The sequence below is a fragment of the Drosophila subobscura genome, chromosome E (genome assembly GCF_008121235.1).
Source record: "Drosophila subobscura isolate 14011-0131.10 chromosome E, UCBerk_Dsub_1.0, whole genome shotgun sequence".
In the NCBI taxonomy this organism is placed as follows: domain Eukaryota; kingdom Metazoa; phylum Arthropoda; class Insecta; order Diptera; family Drosophilidae; genus Drosophila; species Drosophila subobscura.
Genome location: NC_048531.1, coordinates 9,577,458 through 9,603,437, shown reverse-complemented (window position 1 = coordinate 9,603,437; position 25,980 = coordinate 9,577,458). Strand labels below are relative to the sequence as shown.

The 25,980-nt window shown below is 45.7% G+C and overlaps 3 protein-coding genes across 6 annotated transcripts; 2 read left to right on the top strand and 1 right to left on the bottom strand.

The window, feature by feature from the left end:
* Positions 1–514: 514 nt before the first annotated feature.
* LOC117890821 lies at positions 515–21,332 on the bottom strand. 2 transcript variants are annotated; one of them, XM_034795893.1, is made up of 3 exons: positions 20,973–21,331; positions 20,696–20,912; positions 515–537 (listed from the first exon to the last, which is right to left on the bottom strand). In XM_034795893.1, exons 1-2 carry the CDS (start codon positions 21,174–21,176, stop codon positions 20,697–20,699), a joined length of 420 nt encoding a protein of 139 aa, XP_034651784.1. In that variant the 5' UTR covers positions 21,177–21,331; the 3' UTR covers positions 515–537; position 20,696. The 2 variants fall into 2 exon arrangements, with proteins under 2 accessions (XP_034651784.1, XP_034651783.1); XM_034795892.1 differs by lacking the exon at positions 515–537 and having other exon boundaries at positions 20,450–20,912; positions 20,973–21,332.
* Positions 4,183–15,384, top strand: LOC117890819. 3 transcript variants are annotated; one of them, XM_034795890.1, is made up of 4 exons: positions 4,183–4,472; positions 14,342–14,473; positions 14,607–14,897; positions 14,965–15,384. In XM_034795890.1, exons 1-4 carry the CDS (start codon positions 4,443–4,445, stop codon positions 15,163–15,165), a joined length of 654 nt encoding a protein of 217 aa, XP_034651781.1. In that variant the 5' UTR covers positions 4,183–4,442; the 3' UTR covers positions 15,166–15,384. The 3 variants fall into 3 exon arrangements, with proteins under 3 accessions (XP_034651781.1, XP_034651780.1, XP_034651782.1); XM_034795889.1 differs by lacking the exon at positions 4,183–4,472 and adding an exon at positions 10,203–10,357; XM_034795891.1 differs by lacking the exon at positions 4,183–4,472 and adding an exon at positions 14,249–14,281.
* Positions 17,344–24,077, top strand: LOC117890818. Its single transcript, XM_034795888.1, is given in 7 exon segments — positions 17,344–17,540; positions 17,791–17,862; positions 22,307–22,425; positions 22,427–22,473; positions 22,547–22,827; positions 23,687–23,818; positions 23,890–24,077. Coding segments are annotated over 6 exon segments (738 nt in total). The 5' UTR covers positions 17,344–17,540; the 3' UTR covers positions 23,977–24,077.
* The last annotated feature ends 1,903 nt before the right edge of the window (positions 24,078–25,980 follow it).

The window sequence follows — 25,980 nt, the reverse complement described above, 5'->3', positions numbered from 1 at the left end:
GTCCCCTCAGCGACAATGACACAAAAGGAATTGAGAGTTAAGCGATCGCATAAATGGTTTTTATTCTTCCTATCACATGGGGCGGCGGTGACGAGAAGTTCTGCAACTGACTTTAATCGCCTGTAAATGGTAATGATGCGTGTCCTGGGAGGCGGTCGCAATAAACGCGCCCAAAAGACACATGCATAATACATATTACATCAGTATACGTAAGCAACAACTGAGCGATGAAAAGCAATGAATAAGCGAAATAAATGAATAAATAAGGAGGCGCAACAGCCTCCTCATCGATTTGGTCGCATTACCAAGGGCTCAATTCGAAGCCGAGGCACCGCCTCACGTGCCTGCCGCCCCCCTGTGTGGGGGATTTGCCGTCAGTGCAAACACAACAATTGAATTTTTAAATGGCACCCCGGCAAAATGACAATAATGAGATGATGATCGGCATGGAGATGCCAGGGACATTTATGCTGATGACGTATGGCATCTGGGCTCTTGTTTGTTTCCAGCCACGCCCACACACACACACACAGACACTCAAACACGTGCCACAATGTGAGCCCTTCAGTTGGGCATGATGCTGATAACGTGTGATTTAATGTCTTTTAAACAGGTTTTAATGCGATTTACAGTTCCATGTGGCGTTTCATTTTAGGGCCACTCGCTTACTCACTCTCTCTTACTCACTCTCTCTCTCTCTGTCTCCTTTGCTCTGGCTCAAGTATTCCACTGATGACTGAGTTTTGTATAAATTTGTATCTTGAATTTGGTTGCAGGAAATGCACGCCACATGCCGCATAGCAAAGAGCTGACAACCACCAAAAGCTTTCAGTTTTGTGGATGCAAAATCAATGCAAATTTTATATATTTTTAGCACTCGTTGGGTCAACCGCTTGTCAATCAAGGGCAGCGAAAATGCACCAAATTTTATACAGCTCTAAGTGGACATCATCGAAGTGGGAATACCCTAAGCGATGTCCATGTACAGAGGGTATATTCATCGCTGGCCAAGGAAATCCTCAGGTGGATCCATAAAAACATATTTTAAAGCTCTGCTGGGCCTTTGTGCGCTGCTCAATGTGAAGGGATTTCAACGTTATAATCGGCTCAACATATGTTCATGTATGCTACTGCATCCTGGTCTTTAAATGCTGCAAATTGTGGCAATCAATACAGCTGCAAATGCTGTTGCAGGAATGCAATTGAGTGCAGCAACTAAGGCAATGGATTTCAACTGATACTTAATTTAATTGTGCCAAATGGCAGCTGGAATATGCAAAATAAATCCAAATTTCCTTCTGTTTTCAATTGCAAATGTGAATAAAACACAGAGATACGTGTGCGTACGTACATCCATGACGACCTTGACATATTTCGGCGATTATTTAAGCCAGAGTAAAGCATTTGCTAAAATCACACGAAAATTACCCCAGCAATTTAAAGCTCATTTTGCGATCATCAAATGCTTGTCAGATGAGCCTCAAAGTGGGGTAACATGGCGCAGGCAGTCAGTGGAACAGATATGGCAGAATAATTGCATACAGAGACGGGGACAAAGGATCATAATTTTTAGGGTGTTTTCAGCTTCAATATTTGCTCCGCTTGCCACGCCTCTTGTCCGTTGACAGGCAACTGTTGTTAGCACTTCATTTAACGTTATCAATCAGCCACGATTCTTTGTGATTATGCGAATCAAGACAGGGGACCCAGCAGAGGCAGCAAAATGAACAGCAAAGAGCCGGTTAACTGCTACCAATTACAGATTTTAGACAAGACCCAGTGACGTCTCACTTAAGTCTTTGACTTCTGCGGTTGAAGTTGTGCTTGCAGGGGGAATGGCTGAAGCTTGTTGGCTTCGAGCAAACACATTACATGCCACAGCTCAATGACGCACAGCCGCACAGCGAGCCCAACTTCACGTAACCCAAGCTTAAGTTGTTTATGTTTAAGGTCACGGGCTGGCAATTATCAAAACACATTCTGCGTGCTGTAAAAATAAACTTGAAAAATAATGTACGAGGCGGGGTGTGGCGTGGCGTGGTGGAGTGGAGCGTGCACTTGGCAACATCCATTGAGTACATTCGCATAATTGCAAGCCAAACAAAAACCAGAAAGCCCAGCAGCAACAACGACTTGGGGCTTGAGGCTTGTCACAATTTCCGCTTGGGGAGTAGCCAGTACAGGCCTCTATGCCTGCCATCTTCTAACTCTGGCGAATTCCTGCCAATGTTTGAGCAGGAGTGTGTATAGAGCAGGGAGAGTCGTGACCACAATATTGAAGATGAACTTGTGGCTGGCAGTAATAATCTGTGCAATAATTCTGTTGATTGTGTGGGATACAGAGGGCACCGAAATTGAATTGCTAAATGGATTCGATTCACGTGTTTGTGTGTGTGTGTGTGTGTGTGTGTGTGCGAATTCACATGCCCAATCGCCATCCAATCACATTCATCTGTGTCGGCGGCAGTCCGACTGCCGCAAATCTTGCGTTTGTTCAAGCATTTCCCGGTAGCTTGTTCCGCAATAGAATCACGTACAGCTCCAGGACCAATTATTGTCCTTGGCCCTCCCCCCCGCCTTCCCAAAATATGTTATGCAGGAAGTCAGTGTGCGAATTAAACTCCAATTTGATTTTGGGGGACACACATCTCATCCCTGATCGGATCTGGCTGGAGCATTAGCGACTGCGACTGGTTTTCCCAATCGATTTTAGTTTGTTCTTTTCTGATTTATCATTTGTCATGCCCTCATTCACATTGAGTCGCTTTTTGTGTGTGTTTGTGTTGATTTAAATGGGCGAGCAATTAAGAGCTGTCCATGCACATGCTTCAATAAATATCAATAAATTTCGGCAGTAATTCCTGCATTTGGCAATAAATAACAATGGACCCGCTAGGGCTAGTGTCAGTCGGGCAAAGTTTCTACACCATCGAGCACACAGTCGATAAAGCAAAACCAAACTACGAGCAGCACCGGAAAGTTATCCAAAAACTGAGAGCTGCACTGCGGCAGGCGCCAATAAAGCCAATCAAGTGTGAACCTAATTGCAAACAAGGTAACTACAAACAAATATTTGAACCCCCTCAACCGATGTGTCGAGTGCCATGCGGCGCGTATGAGTGATGCACCCGCCCTGGACTGGGGCCAAGTGAAAGTTTTCGTGTTTTGGTGCTGCACTCTGTGCTGCATGGCGTATTGATTGCCGCATATGCGGAAAAGAAAGTCAGTCCACAGGAGGCACACTTCAACTTCAAAGCGAGTTTAGTTTCAGTTACTAATCGGTTACACAGCACAGCAGTCTTTTTTTTTAAAGAGTTGCCATCAAGCAATCTTAGACCAACGACCAAAGACCATAGCCCCCGCGGCAACAGCCACAAATCAGTTAGCAGCCACTCATGCCTGACTGTTTGTTGCCTTTTTCACACCACTCGACAGAAAATCAACAGAGATGGAAAAAAAATAACTTCAAATGGGCACACAGCGCAGTATTAAGCAAGAATCTTGAATACCCTCGGTATTCGGTATCGAAATTAAGTAAGCAATTAGCGGAATATAAAAACCAAACTAAAATTCCTTGAAGGTGCCACCCAAAACCAAAACTTTATTCAGTTCCACTTCATAAACCACCTGAAGCATATTCCACCTCTGGCACAGCTATACCCGTTTTGTGGGAAAGAGTATCAACCGCACGATCTATGGCATATCGGCAGCCCGCCCGCTCGTCAGCGTCAACATCTGTCTACACAGAGCGAAATTATTGCGACTGCGCACGCGCACAGCGTACAGAAAACAGCTGAGCCATGTACGTGCTTGGATACCCAGAGGGCCCTCGGGCACCCTATCCTCCTGCCGGCTGCTGGCTGCCCATAGCAAACACGTTAGGCGCCGACCGAGACTGAAAAACTCGCCCAGCAACCCGCTCACCCGCTCACAGCCTCCTCCCGTTTAAGCCGCTCGCTAAAAATGCGAGAAAAAGACAAAAAACAGAAAAAAAAAAAAGAAGAAAAAACGAAAACGAAACGAAAAGAAAAAGAAAACAAAACGTGAGACGCTTCGTTGCCGGCTTGAGGTGGCCAAGCCAGGGCAGGCCAGGAGAGGCTTGGAGCTTGGGGCTTTGCGGCTTGAAGCTTGAGTGTTGGTAAGAGACTCTTAAGTGCTTGGCTTTCAGTTCAGTTGCGAATTTCATACAACGCGAGACGGTTGCGCATTGAGCACCGCTAGAATTCATGCCGCAAAAAAGTCAACCCAAAAAAAAGAAGTTTCGCGATTAGGCGGAAATTAGTCAAGCAAATAATTATTCATCTGTCTCCAGCCAAAGAGTTTGTGTATTCGCGTGCAGTCTCAAGTGAAAAGTGACTCAAGTGTGTGTTTTGAGGGGCAGAGTCACAGCTAAACCAGACCAGATCAGATCAGATCAGATCAATAATAAAGGCAGCCTCAAGATGATTGAGAGACGCAGTCAACTGGACAAGGTAAGGTGTAGGCCACTGACCACAGCTCCCGAACGCCAGGCAAAGCCAAAACAAAACACTCATCGAGTTCTAAACAAACTTGGCCTGCATTTCATTTCATAATCTGGCCCATTAAATAACACCTAAATGTGGTGTAAACTTTTCCCAGTGCACTGTGAACCATTTTTGGAGCAACTTTATTGCTTCGTTTGGTTGAAAGTTTTTCGCAAATGGGCAAAGGTAGTGAGGGAAATGCCAAAAATGGCATTACATTTCCCACTAATTAAATGTTTGGGAGCCGAGTTGGGCAACTGTAAACAAAAGCATTTTATTACACAAAACTTCCATTGGGTGGTGCATTATTACCTAATGTTTAGAAAAGGTACAACAGTAGCCACAATTTATGAGATATTTATTGTTTATTTGTAGTTTATTTTAAACGTATGAGCGGCTTCTATGTGTTGTCCTCTGTTCCGTTAATGGCTGCCCAATCAGCTTTATATTTATTCTAATGATATAATGATACAAGACTCGGAACGGATTTATTTTCCTGATTGCGATCACAGTGGAGCTCACCATAGGGTTGGGGTTAGACAATGACGGAGATTCGATTTCTGGCTGGATGGGATTCACATACGGGTTTTATTTTCTTCGTGTCTTTGTTCAGTTTTGTATGACAAACTGATTAGTTTTTTTGGCCCATGTGCTCAGGGGTTTCTTTCGGGTTCTGCTTCTTAGCGGCATGATGATAACAAGATCTGAGAACTCTGTTCTGTTCGGTCGTACGAGTCGTATTATCTTCATCTTCTGGCTATCTAAATTTCGCAGAAACACTCGTGTCTCCATCTCCATCTCCATTTCCATCTGTTTCTGATTCAGTGTCTCCCCGTCTGTTGTTGTTTTCTTTTTATCGTTTACTCGGTTATGATTCAGACTCATTTGCATTTGTTTGGCAGTTATAACTTTTGCTTTTATTTGCATTTTGTCTCGGGGGGTATCGCGGCTAAAAAAATGTTAAATGTTTGAAATTCTAATTAATTATGTGCGTGTCAAATTACGTAAGATATTCGGACGCAACGAAAGTAAATGCTGCTTTAATTTATGCAAAATGCTCGGCCAGAACTTGCCGCGTTGCCTTGCTTCGATTACAGCGAGTATTTGAAGCCCCCCCAGTGCAGCCCGTTCCCCCCTTTATGTGCCCCGGAAATCGGTGTGTCGTCGTCGGGTGTGACGGCATTTTTTGGCCAACTGATCGATATATTTAGATGGTAGGACGTCAGCAGGCGAGGCTCAGCTCTGCTCTGCGTGATCTGCGTCATGGGGGATGCGCAGCTGCATATAGAGTGGATTTTGAGTGGGTTTGTGGGAGCTGCATATAAGGAGCATAAACTTACAGTATAAGCCAGTGGATTGGTGTATCCAATGTGATCTATGTCACGTAGTCCCCTAACCAATGCAAGCGGGGAAACAGCAGAGCATTCCAGCTACCTGTCTTTCCATCTCTTACTCCCCCTCCCCCTCCCTCTGCATCTCTGTCTGCCTTGAACCCATTGAGAGCTTTTTTGCCTCATTCTCGCTTTCATTATTAATGAGACCCAGAGCACACTGAGAGCAATTAAGCTAATAACAAACAATTGTGCTCCACAGCGTGAACCAAAACTAAATAGAGGGATGGAGAGAGATAAGATTGAAGTGAGTCAGAGGAAAAGAGAAGAGAAGCAAAATGGGATAGAGAGCGTGGTAAGAGGTAATTAGAAGCCAAAAGCCAGAGAGAAATTGCAACAGAAACAGAAGAGCAACAGGAAACCCACTGCAAAATTCTGCAGAATAAATATGCAAAAAAACATTGTGAATGCTTCCATTAAAAAGTACTTACATACTCGGAATCTATACGTATAAACTGCTGGCTGATTGTTGGCCAGACAAGGGGACTGTGAAGGCACTTTAAATTAATAATAATAAATCAACTCAACGCAACGGGTGGTCTGCCCGTGAATTTCCCACATGTCGAACGTATTTTTACCCTACCGCTGGCTGCTTATCAATCCAGTTAGTGTGCTGTTTGTTTAGGCATCAACATAATTAATAATCACTTTAGTTTGCACTTTAGTTGAATTTTAGCGAAATTAATGGCTGCAAAATGATAGACTACACATTCGTGAATGCTGAATGGCATTCATAAATAATTTGCATTCATGCAGCTAATTTATAAGCGCGCTCAATCTTATTAGTAGCGTAGCCAGAGGCCGCGTTTAAATTAATCAAGGAACGGCCGCCGCCCACACACGCCATTCCGCAATCTATTCCACTCCATCAGCATTCAGGGACTCCTCCGAATGGCAGGCAGGGGGGCTGTCTACTGTAAATTCATTTAAACACACGCAAGAACGCAGATAGGGCGGGATATTTTTGCAGGACTTTTATCAAATCAATTTAATTACTTCTTTGTTGCGGCTTTTCCCAGCTTCAGACTCTTTTTCGATTATATGTGCATTTTATGCTCAGTTCTAAGAATTGGATTAAATGTGATAAAATGACCCCGAGCCATTCCCCAGTGCTCTCCCGACTCTGGATGCAATTTAATTAATTCAAATTAATTACATTGATTATTTGGGCATGAAGTGGTTGTCATTCCTGTGGCTGGCTCTTGCCGGCAATTGCAAGCGAGTAGAGCAGTGGAGTGGAGTGGAGTGGAGAGAGGAGCCATTAATTAGTTGCTTGATTAACGATAGCATTGCCGCGCCCTTTTCGCTAACTGCCAATTCACCTGCCCCTCCGCGCACACAGCAAGCAGCAGTTAAGAGCGGATTTAATTGTAGTTAAACTTCGCGGATCGTACCGCAATTGTGTGGCAGATAAAACACAAATTTGCATGTACATACATATGAGAATCCGTTTAAAGTTTAAAACAAAACTATTCTAGAGGTGTAATTAGCTCAGTCCCCGAAGAGAGAACCCACAGAAATGTACATAATATGTACATAAATATGTATGAATGTAGGTGCTAGACATATGTACATAAATAATTGTAATATGCGTCAACAACAACAAAACAAAGCGTTAAAGCAACAAGCACAAAAGCCCGCTAAAACAAACAATCAAAACCTAAAAGCGCTTCAGCTGTGAAATAATTGTTTGGAATTTAATCATTTGTTATGTTTTTTATCCACTCCCTCTAATAGTAATCTGCACGTGGTTGGGTGTGGCAAGGAGGCATGACAGAACAGCTGAAAAATATCAACTTTATCCGCAGCGTTCCGCTAAAAGGTCACGTACAAAAACAATCGCCAGATTCGGCTGCAAAAAGAACAAAAAGCAGCAGCACCAACACGATACAAAGTGTAGAGTATAAAATTGTCAAGTTTAAAGAGTGTAAGAGTGGAACTGAAGACAAACACTGACACTCACATACACAGCGGAGTGTAACCCCAAGCCAAGCCAATGTCAAGGTCCAACTTGCACTCTCTCTCTCTCTCTCTCTCTTTGTCTCTCTTTTGCTGTGCCTCTTCTGGTAGTTTCTGCTCTTCCGTTACGCAAAGGCAGCTGCTAATGAGATTTGGCTTCCACTTTATACAGTTACACACCCATGACCCTGAGCAATGTCAGGGGCCGGGCCTGGCTACGGGGGCTTGCTTGCTTACGGTAGTTGTTGTTGTTGCTTTGCTGCTTTGCTGCTGCTGGAGCGCATAAGTGTGACCAAGAAAGCAAAAGATAGGTGCAAAAAAAACCAAGTTAAATGCTGTTTGTTATAAGCATACCCTTGCAGAGGGTATTAAGTTACTGTTGAGCTGTTTGCAAATGAGAAGCGAAGGAAGCTGTAGCTCCATTAAGCAGAAGTAATATCCGCAGCAAGAGGTTGATCCATCTCTTCTCTCTTGTGAGACCCAATCAATCGATTCCATAGAAAGTGTATAAAACGCTTCGGTACCCTACACATTGTTGATTTGTATTTTCTGTTGCTGTGCTCGTTGTTTGGCTATTCAAATTTTATGCATTGTCAGCAGACAAGAAAACAACTAAAAAACACAACAAACGCTTTAGACAGTCACACGGTGGTTAAGGGAGGGGCAAACAGGCAACGGCCAACGACCAACGACCAGTCGAACAGACATAGAATTCAATTTAACGCTTTGTGTTGCCCGGCTATTTGGTTTTCTAGTTCAAGTTGAGGGTCAATAGCTGCTGTTGGATTGCAGTTTGTTGCCATTGGCTATCGGCTACGACCACAACTAAGACGTATGCATGCTTGTGTGTTCGTGTGTGTGGTTGTGTGGCTATGGCTATGGCTGAGTGTTGATTTACAATTTGTAAAATTGACAAACAAATATTGATGAATTGAATGGCGAAAAAACACAAATGCAAATAGCCGCATCTGCTTATGGACCCTCCTCATCAGACAGCAGCACAAACTACGGTCAAACATTTGCCACTCCCCTTGCCTCTTCCCTGCCACTTGTCTGTTGATATTTGGCAAGGGCAAACTGCGGGCAAGGGAGTGGAAGTGGAGCTGGCACTGACTCACAGCCCGGTTCAACGTGATTCATTCCCATTTGTTTGCTTTATAAATCTTGTTTGCCTGCGAGTGCAAAGGTTAAGCAGTCAAAGGGATAAAACACGTGCCCGGCAGTTAATGCTAAAGATCTCTGTACTGAACATGTACTGAATAATCAAGTAGAGACCACAACGAGTTGATTCCAATTAGCACATTGGGGTAGATCATGCCCGGTTTCCAAGCAAATATTGAACCTGCAACCTGTACGTAACCAACTGGTGGGGAAATCATATCTCAAAGCAAAGAAACAATATTTATAGGAAGCCTGAAGGTATGGAAATGTTAATTTATGCCTCCCCGTCTCCGCATGTCTTAGCAACAAACATTCTCCAATAATTTCCAAATTTTTTCTGGTTTTATTTAGCTTGTATGACTATTTTTAGCACACAAATATTTGTTGGTTTATTTCCATACTCATTAAAGCCAACCCCCCCAATCCCCCAACTCAGTTGCAACTGGTTCATTTTTGCATATTCAATTCCGATTTTGGGTTGCTGCTGGATTTCTGGTTCTGTGCGGAACTCATAATTTAGTATGCAGTCAGGCCGCCCGATGAGTTCAAGGCGGTTCCGGTAGATCCCAGTTGGAAATGCACATACAACCCATCATCATCGTCATCATCATCGTGATCATCATCATTATCAGTTGAAATATAGGTTTTTATTGTAGTGGAACGAGACCTGGCATCGAAACTCGGTCAGACCGAGGGTGAGCCGGGCCAGAGCTGGTAGGTTCAGTGAACTGCAATGAACTACCGATACTCGTACTCTGTGAACTCTCTCGCTCTGTCTCTCTTTGGCATTGGCAGCGGTGAGAAATCGACAGCGACTGAAACTGAAACTCAAGCTGAAGCTAGTTCTCCATTCCCGTGGGCGATGCTAGCGAAAAGTGTGTCAGGCCGACAATTACATTGAAAGCTTGACTGTCAGCTTTTCCTAAACCAGTTTACGGTTAACAGCCGCACATGGAATCATCAGCGGCAGCAGCGGCAGCAGCGGCAGCGGCAGCGAGAAAGCTGTGCAAAGAAATGCTCTCTCGCGTGATCTCTCTCCCTCTCTCTCTCTCTGTCTCACGCGCTCTCTTCGATCATGTGCAAACTTTTACATTGACTGCAGGCAAGGCAGAGTGCAGCTGTAGTTGTAGCTGTAAAAGTGGGCTACGTGCTGAAATATAAGCAGCGCATGCGCTGCCCGCCGCCAGTCGTCGCGCAGCCGCTCGCATGTGTGCACTTCTCAGAATTCTCGTACTGAAGCTCTCTGGCAATAGTTCTGGCCGCGTTTGCCACTCTAAGTTCCCATAAGCTGCCAAAATGGCTTCTACAGCACCAGCACGCAGTGTCTACATCACAAACGAGGTGAGTTTCCTGCTTTGCCAAAAAAAATAGCCAGTCAGACATAGAGAAAAGAGGGGAGAGTGGAGAGTGGAGAACGAAATACGAAAAGAATATGAAATAAATTATAAAGTCGCCCGCAGGCACTTCTGATGAGTGCCCTGGCTGGCAGCAGCTAGCTAATTAGTGCTGCCTCATTAAAACCAAACCAAACCACACCAAATGGGCTACAAACGAAACTGTTGCTTGGACAATTGAATCCGTGGAACAGGGGAACGCGCCACGACTTAAATCCCACAGAGCAAACGCTGGTTGCGTGGAAAAAAAGGAAAACGAAAGGGAAATTGTAATTGCGAAACAAAAGCATAATTTATGCCAAGAACTCGCAGAGGTCAAATGGCTATACACCATCCCGTCCCACCCATATCCCTATACCTATCCTGTGTGTGCCCAGCCAAGTCGCAAAATATCCAAATTAATAATCAATAAAAACAATTAGCGCATAAACAAACAGCGGGCATGTTTGAGAGAACTCGTTTTAAACACTTTTGCTTTTGCTTTTGCCGCTGATGCTGATGCTGCTCTGGCTAAGCCTTTTGGCCCCGAGCCTACAGCCCAGAAAACAGAACGAACACCCATAACCAGTACCCAGGCACAGGCTCAATATTGGATTTGAAATGATTAGAATAAATTAGTATTCATTTTCGGCAAAGTCGGGAAGCAAACAGCTGCAGGGCCCACGGCACCACTCGTTCGGATCAACTTCGGCTCGACTCTAGGCGCGACGATGATATAAAAACAAATCGCAAAAACTCAATAGAAAGCAACAGTAAAATACAAACATACAACGAAAGCAAAAGCAAAAGCCAAAAAGCAACAACACTGAGAGAAAAACGACAAATACAAAGTTCGCATTGGCCCCAAGCCATCGGACAAAGAAATGCGTAGTCAGCGAGACGAGACGAGAGGAGACGATGCGAAAGGGAAGAAAAATCAAATGCTAATTATAAACAAATTAAAAATGTGGCTAATTGTGAGTGAAATTGAGGGAAATCAAAATCAAAGAAATCAACAAACAAAATGAATAACGCAGGTCAATGGCTGGCAAAGTGGGAAAGAGTGAAAAAGTTCAAGAAATAAAGAGTTTAATAATGCAAAAATTATAGGGAAGAATGAGCACTGCTTAGGATTCCCTTGCCATCGTTTTACCCAAACTGCTTGCACCCTTTTAGTCCCATGGCGCTAATTAAGCAGTTTCCAAAAACCACTTGGCGTAGGTGGCACTGCTTGTGCCTTAAATAATTATAACTTTCAAACTGTCTGCAAAAGTTTCGTTTTGATTACGCAAATTGATATGTAGACTGAAACTATAATTACCTGGATAGGGAAATGAGTGAGAGTCAATTCTGATTCTGACACCCGCCCCACAAGCCGGCACAATTTCCCCTTACCCACCCCCCACTCAACGCCCCACTTATAGCATTTTGTTAGCAAAGTAATTAACGTTTATTGACTGTCGGCAAGCAGAAACTTTTTTGTAGGCGACCGCCTGAGGTTGGTGAATCTTCAACTTCTTCAATCTCTTTTGCTGTTTGCTGGATATACTTATAGCCGAGATGTGTGTGCATGTATCCTTGCTGCAGCCACGCCCACGCTCGGTTAGCGCCCACAAAATGGTAGCGTGGCTTTTGTGTTTGCTTGGCCCACGTTTATAGCCTTCTGTTTGCCCATCTAATATTTATCCAGAATTCTGAGTAAGAATAACGAAAAGATTTTTGCGCGCTCGAATCAACAAAATGTCAGCGGCCCAAACCCAAACCCAAACCCACACGCAAGCGGGCACTCAAGCTGAAGTGCTGCCAAACGATGGCAACAATTGGTCGCCAATAAGGCGTATGAGTGACATGAAATGAGGGGCAAGCATAGCTCATACGCCTCGTGTGTCAGGCAAAAAAAAAACTCGTTCCGACCAAGCACCGTTGGGCCACACGCAAATCTCTTTCGCAAATACTCCATAGTGCTTTTGACCGTAATTTCATTTGGTCGAATGGAAACAAATTGAATTTGTATTGCAAGTTGCAACATGCAGCCGGAGGAAAGCAAAGACCGGACCCAGAATGGATTTCTATATTTAAAACTACTCTCTCTCTCTCTCTGTCTCACCCCCCATTGCGTTTTGTGGCATTTGTGGGTTTTTGTCATGCAAATAGAATCTCACAGAAAATGAATTCTTACGCACAATTCACTTAGTCTGCCAGTGTGTACGTGTCTACGTGTGTATCTGTGTAACTGCGTACTTTATGTGTGTGTTTAGGTGGCTCTGCATATAAATCAAGGCAAGAGGAACTCAATTTCCACCCACTCGGACTCTGCTCCACTGGCAGTTTGTCCTGTAATTTATATTTGTTCCAAATAGTTTTGATGTGTCTTTAATTACAGAGAACGAGAACCTTTTCAACGTTTGCCGAAAGTTGTTCAATTTGGGATAAATTGTTGGCATAGTTGGACAAATATATTATGGAAATGTATTCAGAGTGTTTTTTTCTTGTATTTCCGAGAATATTTATGCACAAAAAGAGTTGCCTGTGAGACAGAAAATATGTAACTGAAATAATCATTGTCCACTTGCTATGCGCATTATTATGCAAAAGTTGATTTAACCAGAAACGGAATTTAAAAGGAGTATGAATTTGATTTTGATCTAAACGGGGAATATCAAACTGGGATGTTTGTTTTCATTTATGTTTCCACTCCAGTGAATCACGATTCCTAAATAAATGTTAATACATTTTGCACAGTGAGTCGTTTTATGGAGTTTTTTAAAAATTAAACGTTCAATTTGAGCCATGCAGAATCTTTATCGACTCTTTGTGTGTTTTGTGTGGCAGGGGTCAGGGTAATGATTATGCTGAATTATTTGTTTAATTAGCGGCAACATGCTGCTGCCTTGTGTGCTTGCACCTTGCTGGCAATTCGTGTCAGGGCTGCCACAGAATCTCAAAAGTGTTTGCGGCATAAACAAAACACAAGCTCGTTTAATTGTTTTTCGAGTAACAATTAGACAGTCGCAATTGCAGAGGCCGGCCTCCCCATTATACCATGTCTCTGGCTAAAATTCAGTGTCGCCTGACCGATTGTCATGGCTCGTTGGACGCCCTACCCCTGCCCTCCGCATGCCTGACCTGACCCGACCTGCACTGACTTTAATGCTTTTGATTTCTGCCTTGCGTACATTAGACCCAGACACATAGCAAACACAGACCGACAGACAGACACCCAGTCGTTGATGGATGTTGGATATATTCGTTGAGCTGTCAGTATAGGAGCCGTGTATCTAGATATTTTTGCCATTTCCAAATGCGGGCTCAAAGTTCATTGGATTTGAACCTTTTGCCTTGGGTGGCGGCTTTCGAAATGCTTGAAACACATATTTGGGCAGGGGCTGGGAAAATTCACTCACTGCCAAAATGGAAAAGCTCGTTGCATCCGCGAACACAGACACAGACTGGCAACAAAAACTGGTTACGCTTGGCAAATGCCACGCGGCAAGTTGGCCTTGGTCTAATCCACATTTTAGAATCGGCTCCCAGCATCGGCAGCAGCAGCAGCAGTGGCAACAGTCGCAGTCGCAGTTGCAGTTGCAGCAGCCGCAACAAGCAGACACAGGCGGGTAGCAGATTCTATCAGAGCTACGGCACGGCACTCCAAACTTGATATGTTTGGCCTACGTTTGGTCCGTGAGCCATGAGTCGCATTCGGGGCCTGGGTTGCCCGCCCAGAACATTGGCCAAGTGGCAACAGTGGAGATCGGTTCGGTTGTTGTTTCTGCGGGCAGCAGAAACTTGACTTTGCGCCACATGAAAGTGGCATTCAAGTGCGACAACCAAAAGCATTTACAACAAATGCCAGCCAAGATCAGTGTGCAACAGAATGAGCTTCAACAATGATGTATTGCCATCCATCAAACATCATCCTGCATGTCTAATTGTTACTCTGTTTTCTTTGCAGATAATCATCACAGCCATGGACCGATTCGTTTGGTTCGTCCTGCTGGTGGTGATGTCCCATTTGGTCACGGAGTTCACACGCGTCTCCGGCTATGCACGCGGTCAGCGTCACGAGCTTGTGCTGCTGAACGATGTAAGTGGAAACCTGCTCACAGCTCAATAAAGCTTTATATCAAGTGATTTTTATGGGCACATTTGAGTGGAGCGCACTCAGCAGTATGCCCTCTGTCGTACACCAATTAAAATCTGAATTCCGATCTTTTCAGACGATGCTGCAACCGATGCCAGTCCAGAATATGCTGCTCTACCCCAGCCACGAGTACGGACAGTACCAACAGCGTCCTTCCTCCATGAACAGCCTGCAGCAGAATGCAGCTCTGCTCTTCAGCAGCCTGGCGGCAGGAGCAGCAGCCGGAGCAGGCGCCGGAACAGGCGCATCTGCTGAGCCCAGCAACAATGCGGCTTTGCTGGCGGTTGGGGACAGCCAGCCTGCACATAGCACGGAGCCCAGCTATCCCCTCTTCAGTCTGCGCCCATTAATCGACAGCATTTTCGAGGTAAGCTCCGCAAACGGATTTTACTTTCGAGAGAATTTGCTGACTTTGCATTTGAACTTTCACGCAGATTCCCATTTCGACGCTGCGCGCTGTCAACAACATGGTGGGACGCCTGACCGGCGGCTATCGGCAGGCAACGACGGAAGCGTCACAAAAATCTGTGGCGGCAGGCACGCTCCTGCCCTCGGGCAATCCCAGCACCACCACCAACACCGGTTCGAAGTACTCGACGTCGCAGCGCAGGGAACTGCGCGAGGAGATGTCGTAACTTAGATCCCGATTAGTTAGTTAGTAGTTGTGCATGAATGTTGGAGCATTTCCTGGTGTTTATCGTGTGTTTGTTTAGTGTGCATTTATGTTTGTTTGTTTCGTAACGTTTGACTTTTGTGATATATGTGACATCGTTGTAAGACTAGTTTAAGGGCGTTTATGTCCGACCCAAAAAAGAAAATCCAAAAAAAGTATATCTATGTTTAAAATAAATGTATTAAGAATGAAAATTCAAAATTTGCTAGCCAATTGTACTGCTTCCAAGTGGTTCAATACCAGTTTGTACTGCTTGCATTTGCTTGAATTTTGCATGCGCCTAAAAGCGGCCGCCAAAAACGTGTGAACTGCTTGCTGACAGCTCTTTTATGTGAGCGGGATATAAAAAAGAAGATATTACGAAAGGGAAAGAATATATCAAATATTCTGCAAGTTATTACAAATCAGCGAATCAATGGAAAATACTGAAAGCAGTTCAACGAGATACAATAAAGCAAACACTGCTTGTTTGTGCCCCATTACTGCTTTAATCTTTCGTGCACCTTAAATATGCAACATTAAATACGCGACAGAGATGGCAGCGCTACGAAAATAGTGCGCTGATCTGCTAAAAATACACACACCTTTGTGTATGTGTGTAAAATAAATTATATAAATATTGTGCACAAAAATATGTTCATAAATGTAAACATGTCAATGGCCTGCCTGCAAAAAGTCAATAAACGCATCAAACGGCATCAATCGACAGCAGATAACCTCATCCTCCTGACCCCCCACTCAAACAAGCGATTATCAAATGCTCATCATGGACTCTGTTGGACTTCCTGGTGGAATTCGCTGGAAAATGAGAAATGACTATTTAATTAAATTTGGACCTCCAAAAAAAAATCCATTCTCACGTAATTTAATGTGTGGGAGGACAGAGAAGACTTTCGGATAAAAGAAAATCGAGCAAACAGCAATCGTGCACTCGAGCAATCCCCAAAGTAATTGATGTGTGATGCAAAAGGACCTACGAAAACCAAATCGAAAATAATTGGATTTCATTATAAATATTTTGCTTGTTGGACCCTTTTTGGTGGCATTTGGTTTTTGCCCATCGCATTCTAAATTAACAAGCACGTGCACAGCGGATTTTGGCCAGAAATTGGAGACACAGACAGTGGCAGAAGGCAGCAGGCAGAAACACATTAACACAGATGATGGGCAGTGGCAGTGGCAGTGGCCGGCAGTTCTGTTTGTCATTTGAATACCTAATGATCAAATGGTTTGAACAAAAGAAGAATGCCCAACGCTGGTGCCAACGCTGGGCCACGTTTCACCACGCTGGAGCACACGGCGACGGCGAAGGGAAGAGCGAAAGAGAAATGCAAATGCCATGGGGCCCGTGTCTGGCGCTCGGCTCGATAGAAATTAGCAAACTTTCGGGCAGACTTCTTTTGTTTGCTCTTTCCGCCACACCGCGTCCAACGCTTCACTGCAATCCCTCACCGCAATGCGAATTTCGAATCGTAGGGAGTTGTACCTGCAGCGGAATTACTCGTTATGCCCAGCTGCAGTGCAGCCAATGGCAACCGCGTGCAACCAGTTGTCAGTTGCCACAGTCGCAGCCCAAAAGCTTTGAGGCCATTGAAGAGTGACGAGAGACCAGCCTACAAAATAAAGATAAAAGTAAAACTGCAGATTCGAGCCAATTCTTCCAACCGGTTTGCCATGACTGCCACAGAGTGAAGTGCAACAGCAGCAGCAGCAGCAGCAACAGCAGCGTATACGTAATGCTGTCAGAGAACATATCCATTTGTGGCTTAAATTCAATTGTTGTTTAGTCATTTAGCTCTCCAACTCCGACCAGCAGATCCAGCATGAAACCCCAGACCACTGCTGACCACTGACAGACAGAGGGTCTCATCTGTTAGCTATACACATGTTTGGATTATTTGCAGGCTCTCACCTAATTGCTAGACCTGCTGGCAGTGAGGTGCTAATAGATCGCAGCCAGTTCTTTGCTGAGATAAGCTTGCATCATCGCACAGCCCAAGAGATACGCGCAATACATTATTAGTTTGAAAGAAAGGCAGAAAACAGAACAGATTAATGCTATATAAATAGACGCTTGCATATTTAATTGCGCCACAATTCCAGTTTCGCGGGGCATTACAACAGACAACAACAGAGACAGCGGGCAGACACCAGACATCGGGCAGGCGGGCAGCGCGCTTCGATTCCAATCCACTTCACAGAATTCAAGTTTAAGCCGGGCCCAGGCCGACGACTCGAGCTCAGTGCGACCCGACAACGCGCCGCGACAACAACGTACCACAAATTCGCTCGACAGATTCGACAGATTTGCCAGATTTAAAAAAGACACAACAACAGGTACATACTGTGGCGTTAATTAATTAAGATCCCGCGAGAGAGAGAGAGAGCCTCATCGCAATTATGCTCCGTCTGGTGGCCGCTCCCCCAAAGACGCGGCTCGAGGAAGAATTCTTTCTGGGAACGACAGCCCAGAACGCGTTGCGCATACAAAAGTGAAAGACAAAGCAATTTGCTTGCTGGAGCCTCGGCTTCAAGTCTCTTTTTTCTCTAGCATCTGGAATTGATTTGGTTTTTGATTGCTTTTCAGATGCGCAAAATGTTCGCCTTTATCGGAGTGCTTTGTCTGCTGCATTCGGCCATCCCGCTGGTGCCCGCTCAGGTAAGTTTATCCTTTGCTCGCCCCTCTTCCATTTCTTTGTGTTCATGCTGCGGCCAGGCCATGCCGTGCCGCATCTCTGGCAACGAATGGCGAATATTTTAATTACAGCGAATTTGTATATTTATTTTGCAACTCCAAGCCGATGCTGCTGCTGCTGCTGCAGTTTATGCGGCGGCACAAATCAGGAAAACAACAGATTGAAATGAGTCACAAGAGGCATCAAGTGATCAACTGCCAACTGAATTCATTAACTTGATTAATAGATCAACGGATGATGTAGCAATTCCCTCAGCAAATTCCCAGAAAATCAATCCCCTCAGCTACCGAACATCATGAACTTTGCTCCCGCAAGCGCGCATCTGCGGATAATACGAATATTATCGAAATTCGCATTAGAATCGGAACCAATGCCAACGGCATTGGCGTTGATTTTATTTGCGGTCTGTGGTGTGCGGTGCGCGGTGTGCGGTCTGTGTGGCATTTTACCAAATGATTTAGCTGGCGAAAGTGCAGCCCGAGGGGCAGAATGAAGCCATCTGGCTGCTGGTTAACGCGGGGAACATTCGATTTGCGCAATTTTAGGCAAAGTGCATGGTTGACCAGCAGCAGCAGTAGCAGCACAGTAGCCGACCCCTCGTGGCCTTAAATTGTTGTGCAATGTCCGCCAATGAGTGAAGAATTTTTTAGTGTGCAGCTCCACACGCTTCGAGTTTAATTGCCAAAGCCCAAGGCAAAGGCCCGACCACCGGGATGGTAATTAAAAGCACACTCAAACCGAGTGGAGTGAAGTGAAGTGAAGTGAAGTCGTTCGCTTATCGTTAATCTTGCCCAACTAACTATTAAACATCATTTTAATAACTACTACTTGGCCACCTTGAACTTTGCCCGCTTGGGCTGACTAATATCCATTTAATTGCATTTCCCCACAAAAGATTAAGCAAACACCAAGTCGGTTCGACAGTTGAAGTTCACCCCAAGGGGTTTACCCTCTGAGAGTGGCTTATAGATTACGGACCATAGATTATCGATTATGCACTCTGCACAAATCAAAGTTCTCTGCTCCGAATGTGCAATATTTCCTTTCTCTTTTAAGTTTTTACCTGCCAACTATCCTTACTGCCACACACATCTACACACTAAGCTTATGGTTTCCCCACTTCAAGAGGGTTTAAATATGACACACGAGCTTTATTCGTGTCCTTGTCCTCATACCGCCTTAAGCTCGTGTCCCAGTCAGTGGACAACTTTAAGGGGGCAACATTTTTCCCCTTTGCTTTCCTTTTTTTTTTGGGCAAACCTTTCTCTTGGTGCGTTTTTCTGGCTGACAAAGTTTATGGCTATTTCTGTGTTGTGCTGCCGGCGGGCTAATAGAATTTTTAGATTTTAATCAACGCATGCATGAAATTTGCATTTGAAACCCAGCCCCAAAAATAACTCTTTTTCTATGCGAGTTGTGGGAATTAAAATGGGGAGTGTACATGGAATGCCCTGGGAAGGGTTTCCTTCACTGTTGCTGCGGCAATTCCTTGGAATTCATGCAAATTGCTGGTCATTCGTTCCCCCTTCTTGCTTTGCACTCTGCGCCAAGAAATTGTTAACAATTTTGTGTGGCCTGGAATTAAGTGCTCAGTGGCTGCCCCTCTGGGCTCACAACTTGATCCTTTAAATCTGCAAATCTGCTAGAGAAAATCCTCAAATCTCTGGCTCTTAATTATGCCAATGAATGGGCTGCTCTTTAAATGCCATAAATGAATACATGTAATGGTCCACTCCTGCACTTGACACCATCACTCGAGCATAACTGGAAGACATGGGAAAACACATTTAAATCGTTTCAGACAAATATTGACCTAAACCAAGGCCGAATCAACAAAGTTTTGTACATACTCGTACATGTGTGTACATGTAAAGGTACATTTATTTACATTTATTTGTACATTTCTGCGGAAAGAAATGCGCACGAAGAGAACACAGAATATAAAGTTGTAAAAGGTTTTCTAATTAATGTTAGTTGTTGTTCCACTGCAAACAGCACAGATGACCATTAGTTTAGTGCCAGTAAAAATGGAATTACTTTTTCCCCCTGGAAAGCTGCGACTGAAGGGAGTGGAAATTATGTCTACTTTTCCTTTGCAAATCTCAGCCAGCTGTGGGCTGCCTTGCACATATCTTTGCCGGGATCAGCCTTGCCTGAATCCCATTACATACAACAGTTTTCCAGTGCAGGAAGTGTGCGGGCGGGTGTGGCGATGGTAAAGCTGGAGCACGCAGCCCTGCTAAAGGGTTGAGTGGAAAACTGATTTACCAGTCGCTTGAGCAGGCTTCAACGCTTGGAGAAAACCAAACCAAACCGCTTAGCGGTTTACAGTTATGCAAGTGTAATACACACATACATACACATATGTATGTACATATTTATCTCTGTGCATTTGCATCTCATTATTTCCGTGGAGCCTCAACTAAGTCGTACGGCAAGTCGAGCACCTGGCTGCAAGTTGAAGTGATTTCTACAATCATTGCTAATACATCAACTAGTTATTTCCATAAGGAGCGACAAGCGGACATTTGTCAAAGCGGAAGTGGCTCATTCAGTGGCAAATACAAAGTTTAATTGGGTTCTAATGAGTCGAAATCCTCTCGTATTGAGTGGAGATACTTGAATGACGAAGAGCGAAAGGCGAAGTAGGAATTGATACACGATAAGAGTCCCATCAGAGCGACTTTTGCGCACATATTCAAGTGACTCTTATTAAACTTAACAATGTAAGAGGCAAGCCATGCCCAGGCCATAGTAATTAATATTTACAGCACTCTAAAAGATAAAATCCCACACCTCACAGCTCCAGCCCGTAGACGGACACTTGTAGATGTACCGATTCCGCACCGAGCACTTGTCGGCCCCTTTGGCAATGTACGACAACAAGCTGCTGGCCAATGCCGCCCTCTGTTAACAGACACCCGGTGTCGCCATCATCCCCTTGGGCATCTGCTGGTGAGCTGCTGAGATCCTCCACATGCACAGCCGTTAGCCTGTAGCCATCAGCGTCATTCTGTGTGGCGGGATTAAGTAATTTATATAAATTCGTGTATTATATTTGTGTTTATCTCACCTGCGAGCCGTAGACCACATCTCTGCCCGGGGTCTCGGGCGTTAGGTACACATCTTCGGTGTATAGCGGGCTGGCATATTTGTTGACATGTCCCCAGGTGACCGAGGCGCCATCACAGCGCAGCACTTGCCACAGCAACAGCAGCAGCAGCAGCAGCAACAGTTGACTGCTCTTCAATTCCCATGCCCTGGCATTTGTCAACATGACAACATGCGTCTGTTCTGTCTCACTCCACGGGAGTACTTTCCAACGTTCTGGTTGTGGTTCTGCCTATGCTTTTACTTTCTTCTTCTCCTTCTCCTTCTCCTCTTTCTGCTTCTGTGTGGCACTCAGTTTTCTCTTTGCCCACTCGTTCCCACAGACGTATGAAGCTCAAATGAGCCGCCCTCAGGTGGCCAAGTTAAATATTGTCGCTGTATAGTGTCGCTGCATGGCAAAGTTGTGTTATCAGTGACAGGTGTTCTCTCTCCCTCGCTCTCCCAATCTCTCTGTTTATGATAACTCTCTTTGGTTGAGGGTTGTGTGACTTGGTTTAGGCATTGGTCAGGGTCAAATGCCAAAGAAATTATTCTAAATTTATTGCTTGGAAAAGAAAGTGCCGAATGAGAACACAGCAAAGCAAGCCTTCAAGCTGCACTGCTCTAAATATTAAATCTAATTAAAATGTTAAGCGGAAAGAGCATTCAGTGGTCGCTGCCACCCCTCTCCGTGGTGTTTGCTTGGGTTTTGTCGTGTTATGGCCTGTCGTAATTATTGATAACTGCCACCCAAGTGCGCTCTCCGCGCTCCCATTGCTCGACTGCCGCTCTCTCGATATCTTTCACAAGCGAATCGAAGTTCCATTAAATGTTCTCGTTTACGGCAGGCTGTGCAAATATTTGTAAACAAACTTCTAAGCTGACGAGCCTTTGCCTCAGTGGCGGGGCGCTGGCTGCGGCGACCTTAGCCGACTTCAGGCACTCGTGCCACATCGGAGGGCTTTGAGTTGCAAAAGACTTGCGGCCTTTTTGGCGGCGGCGGCGGAGGCGGCGAAAGATGAATAATTTTAGAAACTTACTTAGCCGAACGGACACAAAGGGTGTGTTTGGCGATTGTTTGTGCTGGCCAAAACTTTTCGCCCAACAACTTTCAACTACGAATATTAAGCGGCAAAAAGCGGCACAACATGTTGGGCCGAAAGTTTCAAGAGAGCCTCAGCCCCAGCCCCAGCCCCAGCCCCAGTCCCAGCCTGAGCCCCAATCCGTGGGAAGTCGGGAAACTTTCTATACAATTACGTATACGCAGCGTGTAGTGAACTTTTCCCTATAACTTTACACCCCTCTCGTTCCTTGCAGCTGATTACGCTGCGCGATGGCAAGGTGGGCGTGAACTTTGCTGGCTACCACGCCGATGCCGGACTGGGCGGCCTACTCACGGGAAACTCTGCCCACGGCGGCCTCAGCGCCTCGGCCGGAACCCTGGGGCTCACGAGCCGCCGCCGGTCTGGGCGGCAACCTTGACGGTAGGAAATGTTCATTTAGCATTTTCTCTTGATTAATCCTATTTGAGTTCCTCTTTCGCTTCTCCTCCTGCAGGAAGCACAAACGGCTTTGGGTATGCCGCAGCCCAGGCTAATCCTTCGGTGGGCGCCAGTGCCCTACTGGGGGGCAGCGCTGGCGAGCACGGCTACATTGGCGCTGAGGCACACAGTCCCGGCAAGACGGCCATCACCTCCAAGCAGCACACGGTGCAGCCTCAGGCTCCAGCTGCCGCTTCGCCCACTTCTGGCCCAGACGCACCACCGGCCCTGCCCACCGTCAGCAATCATGTGCAGCGTGTGAAGCCACCAAAGAAGTATTCGTTGATCAGACAAGATGTGAGTATTTGTGGCAGGTACATTGGGGGGCATTGGGTGAATCTCTCCCAGCATTTGCTGGTCAAAGCGCGGATTGGGCAGAGCTAAAAACAAAACAATGTTGAAGATTATTTATGGGAATGTGCCCTGCATGTGCGTGATTAAATGAGAGTGTGTGCGAGTGTGAATTGATTGATGAATAGTGCACAGCGACAGACCGACCAACAACCAAACAGGCAATCATCAATGTGTACATCCAATCCAATCCAATCCCTCTCCTATTTCCCTCCCCCCTGATGCATTAGTCGGACCACAGCGAAATCATTGAAAATCATGTTGTGGCAGCCACACACCAGCCGCCGCTGGCAACGCTCCCAGCGCCTGCTGTGCCTGCCTCGTCGGTGATAATTGTGAAGCGGCCGCGGCACCGCGTGAAGCGGCCACGACAGCGGCAACGTACCGTATACGTGATGCAGCAGGAGGTGCAACAAAGCGATGCGCAGCCAGAAACGGAGCAGCAGAAGGTAACGGTGTGGCAAAAACACACAGACACACGCACACAAGCACACACACGGGTATAAAGAGCGAGAGAGACAGGGAGAACACTCAACTTTTGGCTTTTCGTTGGATAAACTTTTGCTTTTGGCGGGGGGCAAAATTACATTTTATGCTGTAATTTTATTTGAAAAACATTTACGGACAATGTGGAATCCAACCTCAACCCCCGCCTGCCCCCTTGCCCCTTCGTTTGATGCATGCAATGTTCCTTTTGCTTTTTTGGTGGCGGTGAAGTCTGAGTGGCAGTGGCAGTGGCCGCTCCTTTCGGCTTTCAGTTCCTTTATTACCTTAAACTAAGCTGAACATCTCACATGCTCCACAGGTACCAGCAAAGAGCGACGTGAAGACCGTGCAGACCCACAAGTACACAAAGACCGTGCAGAGGTCGCCGCAGGCGGTGGGCAATCGCTTCCTGGCGCCACAATCCTCATCGCCCGTTGGCCTGGCCCTCGATGTGAGTGCACCGTCGACTGCTTTTAATGTAGATTTACTTGATCTTTATCCTATGGCATCCATCCATTGCAGATCCCCATTGGCATTTTGCGCTCCTTGCAGCAATCGCTGGGCAACCTGGCCAACGGCCCTCCACAAGCGGCGCCCGTTCAGGGCTGAGTCCACCTCTCGTGGGTGGGATGCTGGTGGAGTATCTGTAAGCTTTCTCTTTATACACAGCTAGAGCCGGTGTCAATCAATAAAGCGTTTAAGCAAGCTAACCAAGCCAATCTGCTGGATGTGTGCCGACACTGAGTGGGAGTCAGCGTTGCCCCTGGCAATGGGGAAGACGGGAAACATCCAGCATGAGACACGTTCGATCGGATTGCCATCCAGAGTTTCAACAGAACTCACTCGACACAGCAGCCTATTAGCTGTCTCGTGTTGCATATTGTAATGTGGAGTGAAGCCGAGGGACTTTTAAGGATATAAAAACTGACACGAGGCTGGCTTAGGGGGCAGGAAAACAAAGTTAAAAACTTCCGGCTTAGACTTCAATTATTGCCCGTCCGGTTGGGCTTCTCGAGGGTCCTTGGGCTCTGCTCCAGCTCAACTCTTTGCAAGTCGAAAAAGGAGACAGCCGGCAAGTGTTTCGGCCACTTTTGTTGCTGCTTCTGCTCCTGGTTGCTGTTAATTTAGTGGGGGTCTCCCTGCCATTAAATCAAATGCCACAACAAGGAGGCCTCGTACTCGGGAAAATGAATTGAAATGGCATCCTACAAACTACAAAACAGTTTGGAAATTCGCTGCAAATTCAAGTTTGCCAACAGGAAAATGCCAGGCCATGGGAACTGTTTATTTAGGAAATAGTCTCCATGTGTGTGTGTGTGTGTGTGTGTGAGTGCGTGTGAGTGGGACACCATCAAGATGCAGACCTCAGACAAGATATGGCACACACTCACACACACGCCACACCGCATGTGCGTGTGTGTGTGAGTGCAGAATATTTCACACTCTGCCCAACCGCAGGCACTCGCTCGTGCGCCCCAAAATTTCGATGAGAGGACAGGGTGCGGTTGGGGGTTGGGGGCTGGGCTGCTGCAGGGCAAGAAGGACTTGGGCGGGCATTCACACGTAAACAAATGCACGACCCACAGGCAGCAACAGAAGCAACAACAACAACATTGTGCATTGTGTAAATATGCTTAAATACTCGAAATGCTTTTATGCCCCGTTTTAATCCCGCGCCCTGCCATGCCACCGCTGCAAAGTCGCGAGTTTGCCCCACACAACGAAAGTGGCGGTTGGCCATGGACGCGGGGGGGACGCACCATTACAGTGGCCAGAAGAGGTCAGTTTGCTTAGGGCCCAAAGCCCCAAACGCATTTCCCTTTGGCGGTTTGAATTTCTTAATTAGTGGCACGCCTCGAATTTATCGCCGACACTCGATTATGCGACCCTTAAAGCAATTGAAATTCCTTACAAATGAAAGCAAACAATGCCTTAAACGATGTAAATAAATATCCAAACTTGTGCCACATGAATAACCATTGGTTGTGTGTGTGTACCTCTCTGCTTCCAGTTGGGAATTGTCTCAGATTTAGTTTGCCTTCCTCCATCTGTCTTTCGAGTGAAGCCCCATTTATACACTCAAAGCTGAAGCAGATTCCAGCGACTCATCCTGCATCTTATTATGAAAGATTTTAGCCAGCAGCGGCGCCATAACTTAAATTTCTTTTAAAATAACGAAAAGAGCTCGGCATATTTCTGCGTTTTATATGGGAATATATGTAGTGGAGAGTAGCACAGACTCGGCCAGCGTAAAGTCAACAGCACAGACCGTTTTTGTGTTATTTTTTTGTTGCTCTCTTTAGGCAGGTTGCCAGTACGTGGCCAGGAGTGGTCCAAGGCAGCGCAACGCGAGCCCAAGCCCGAGCCCGATTTGTCGGTGGCGTCCTCGCGGTTGCCTCATTAAATTTTACGCACGTGCCGCTCAAATTATGTTTGCCCACATACACATAGTGTGTGTGTGGGTGGGTGTGTGTGGGTGGGTGTGCTAACCCTCAGCTCACTCTTGGGCGTATATATTTACACATTTTTCTAATTTCGAGTTTCAGTAGAGAGCAGAATTTAAGTTGGAAATTGAAAAGGTTTTTGGCTACAATTTATGTGAGCCGGAAAAGG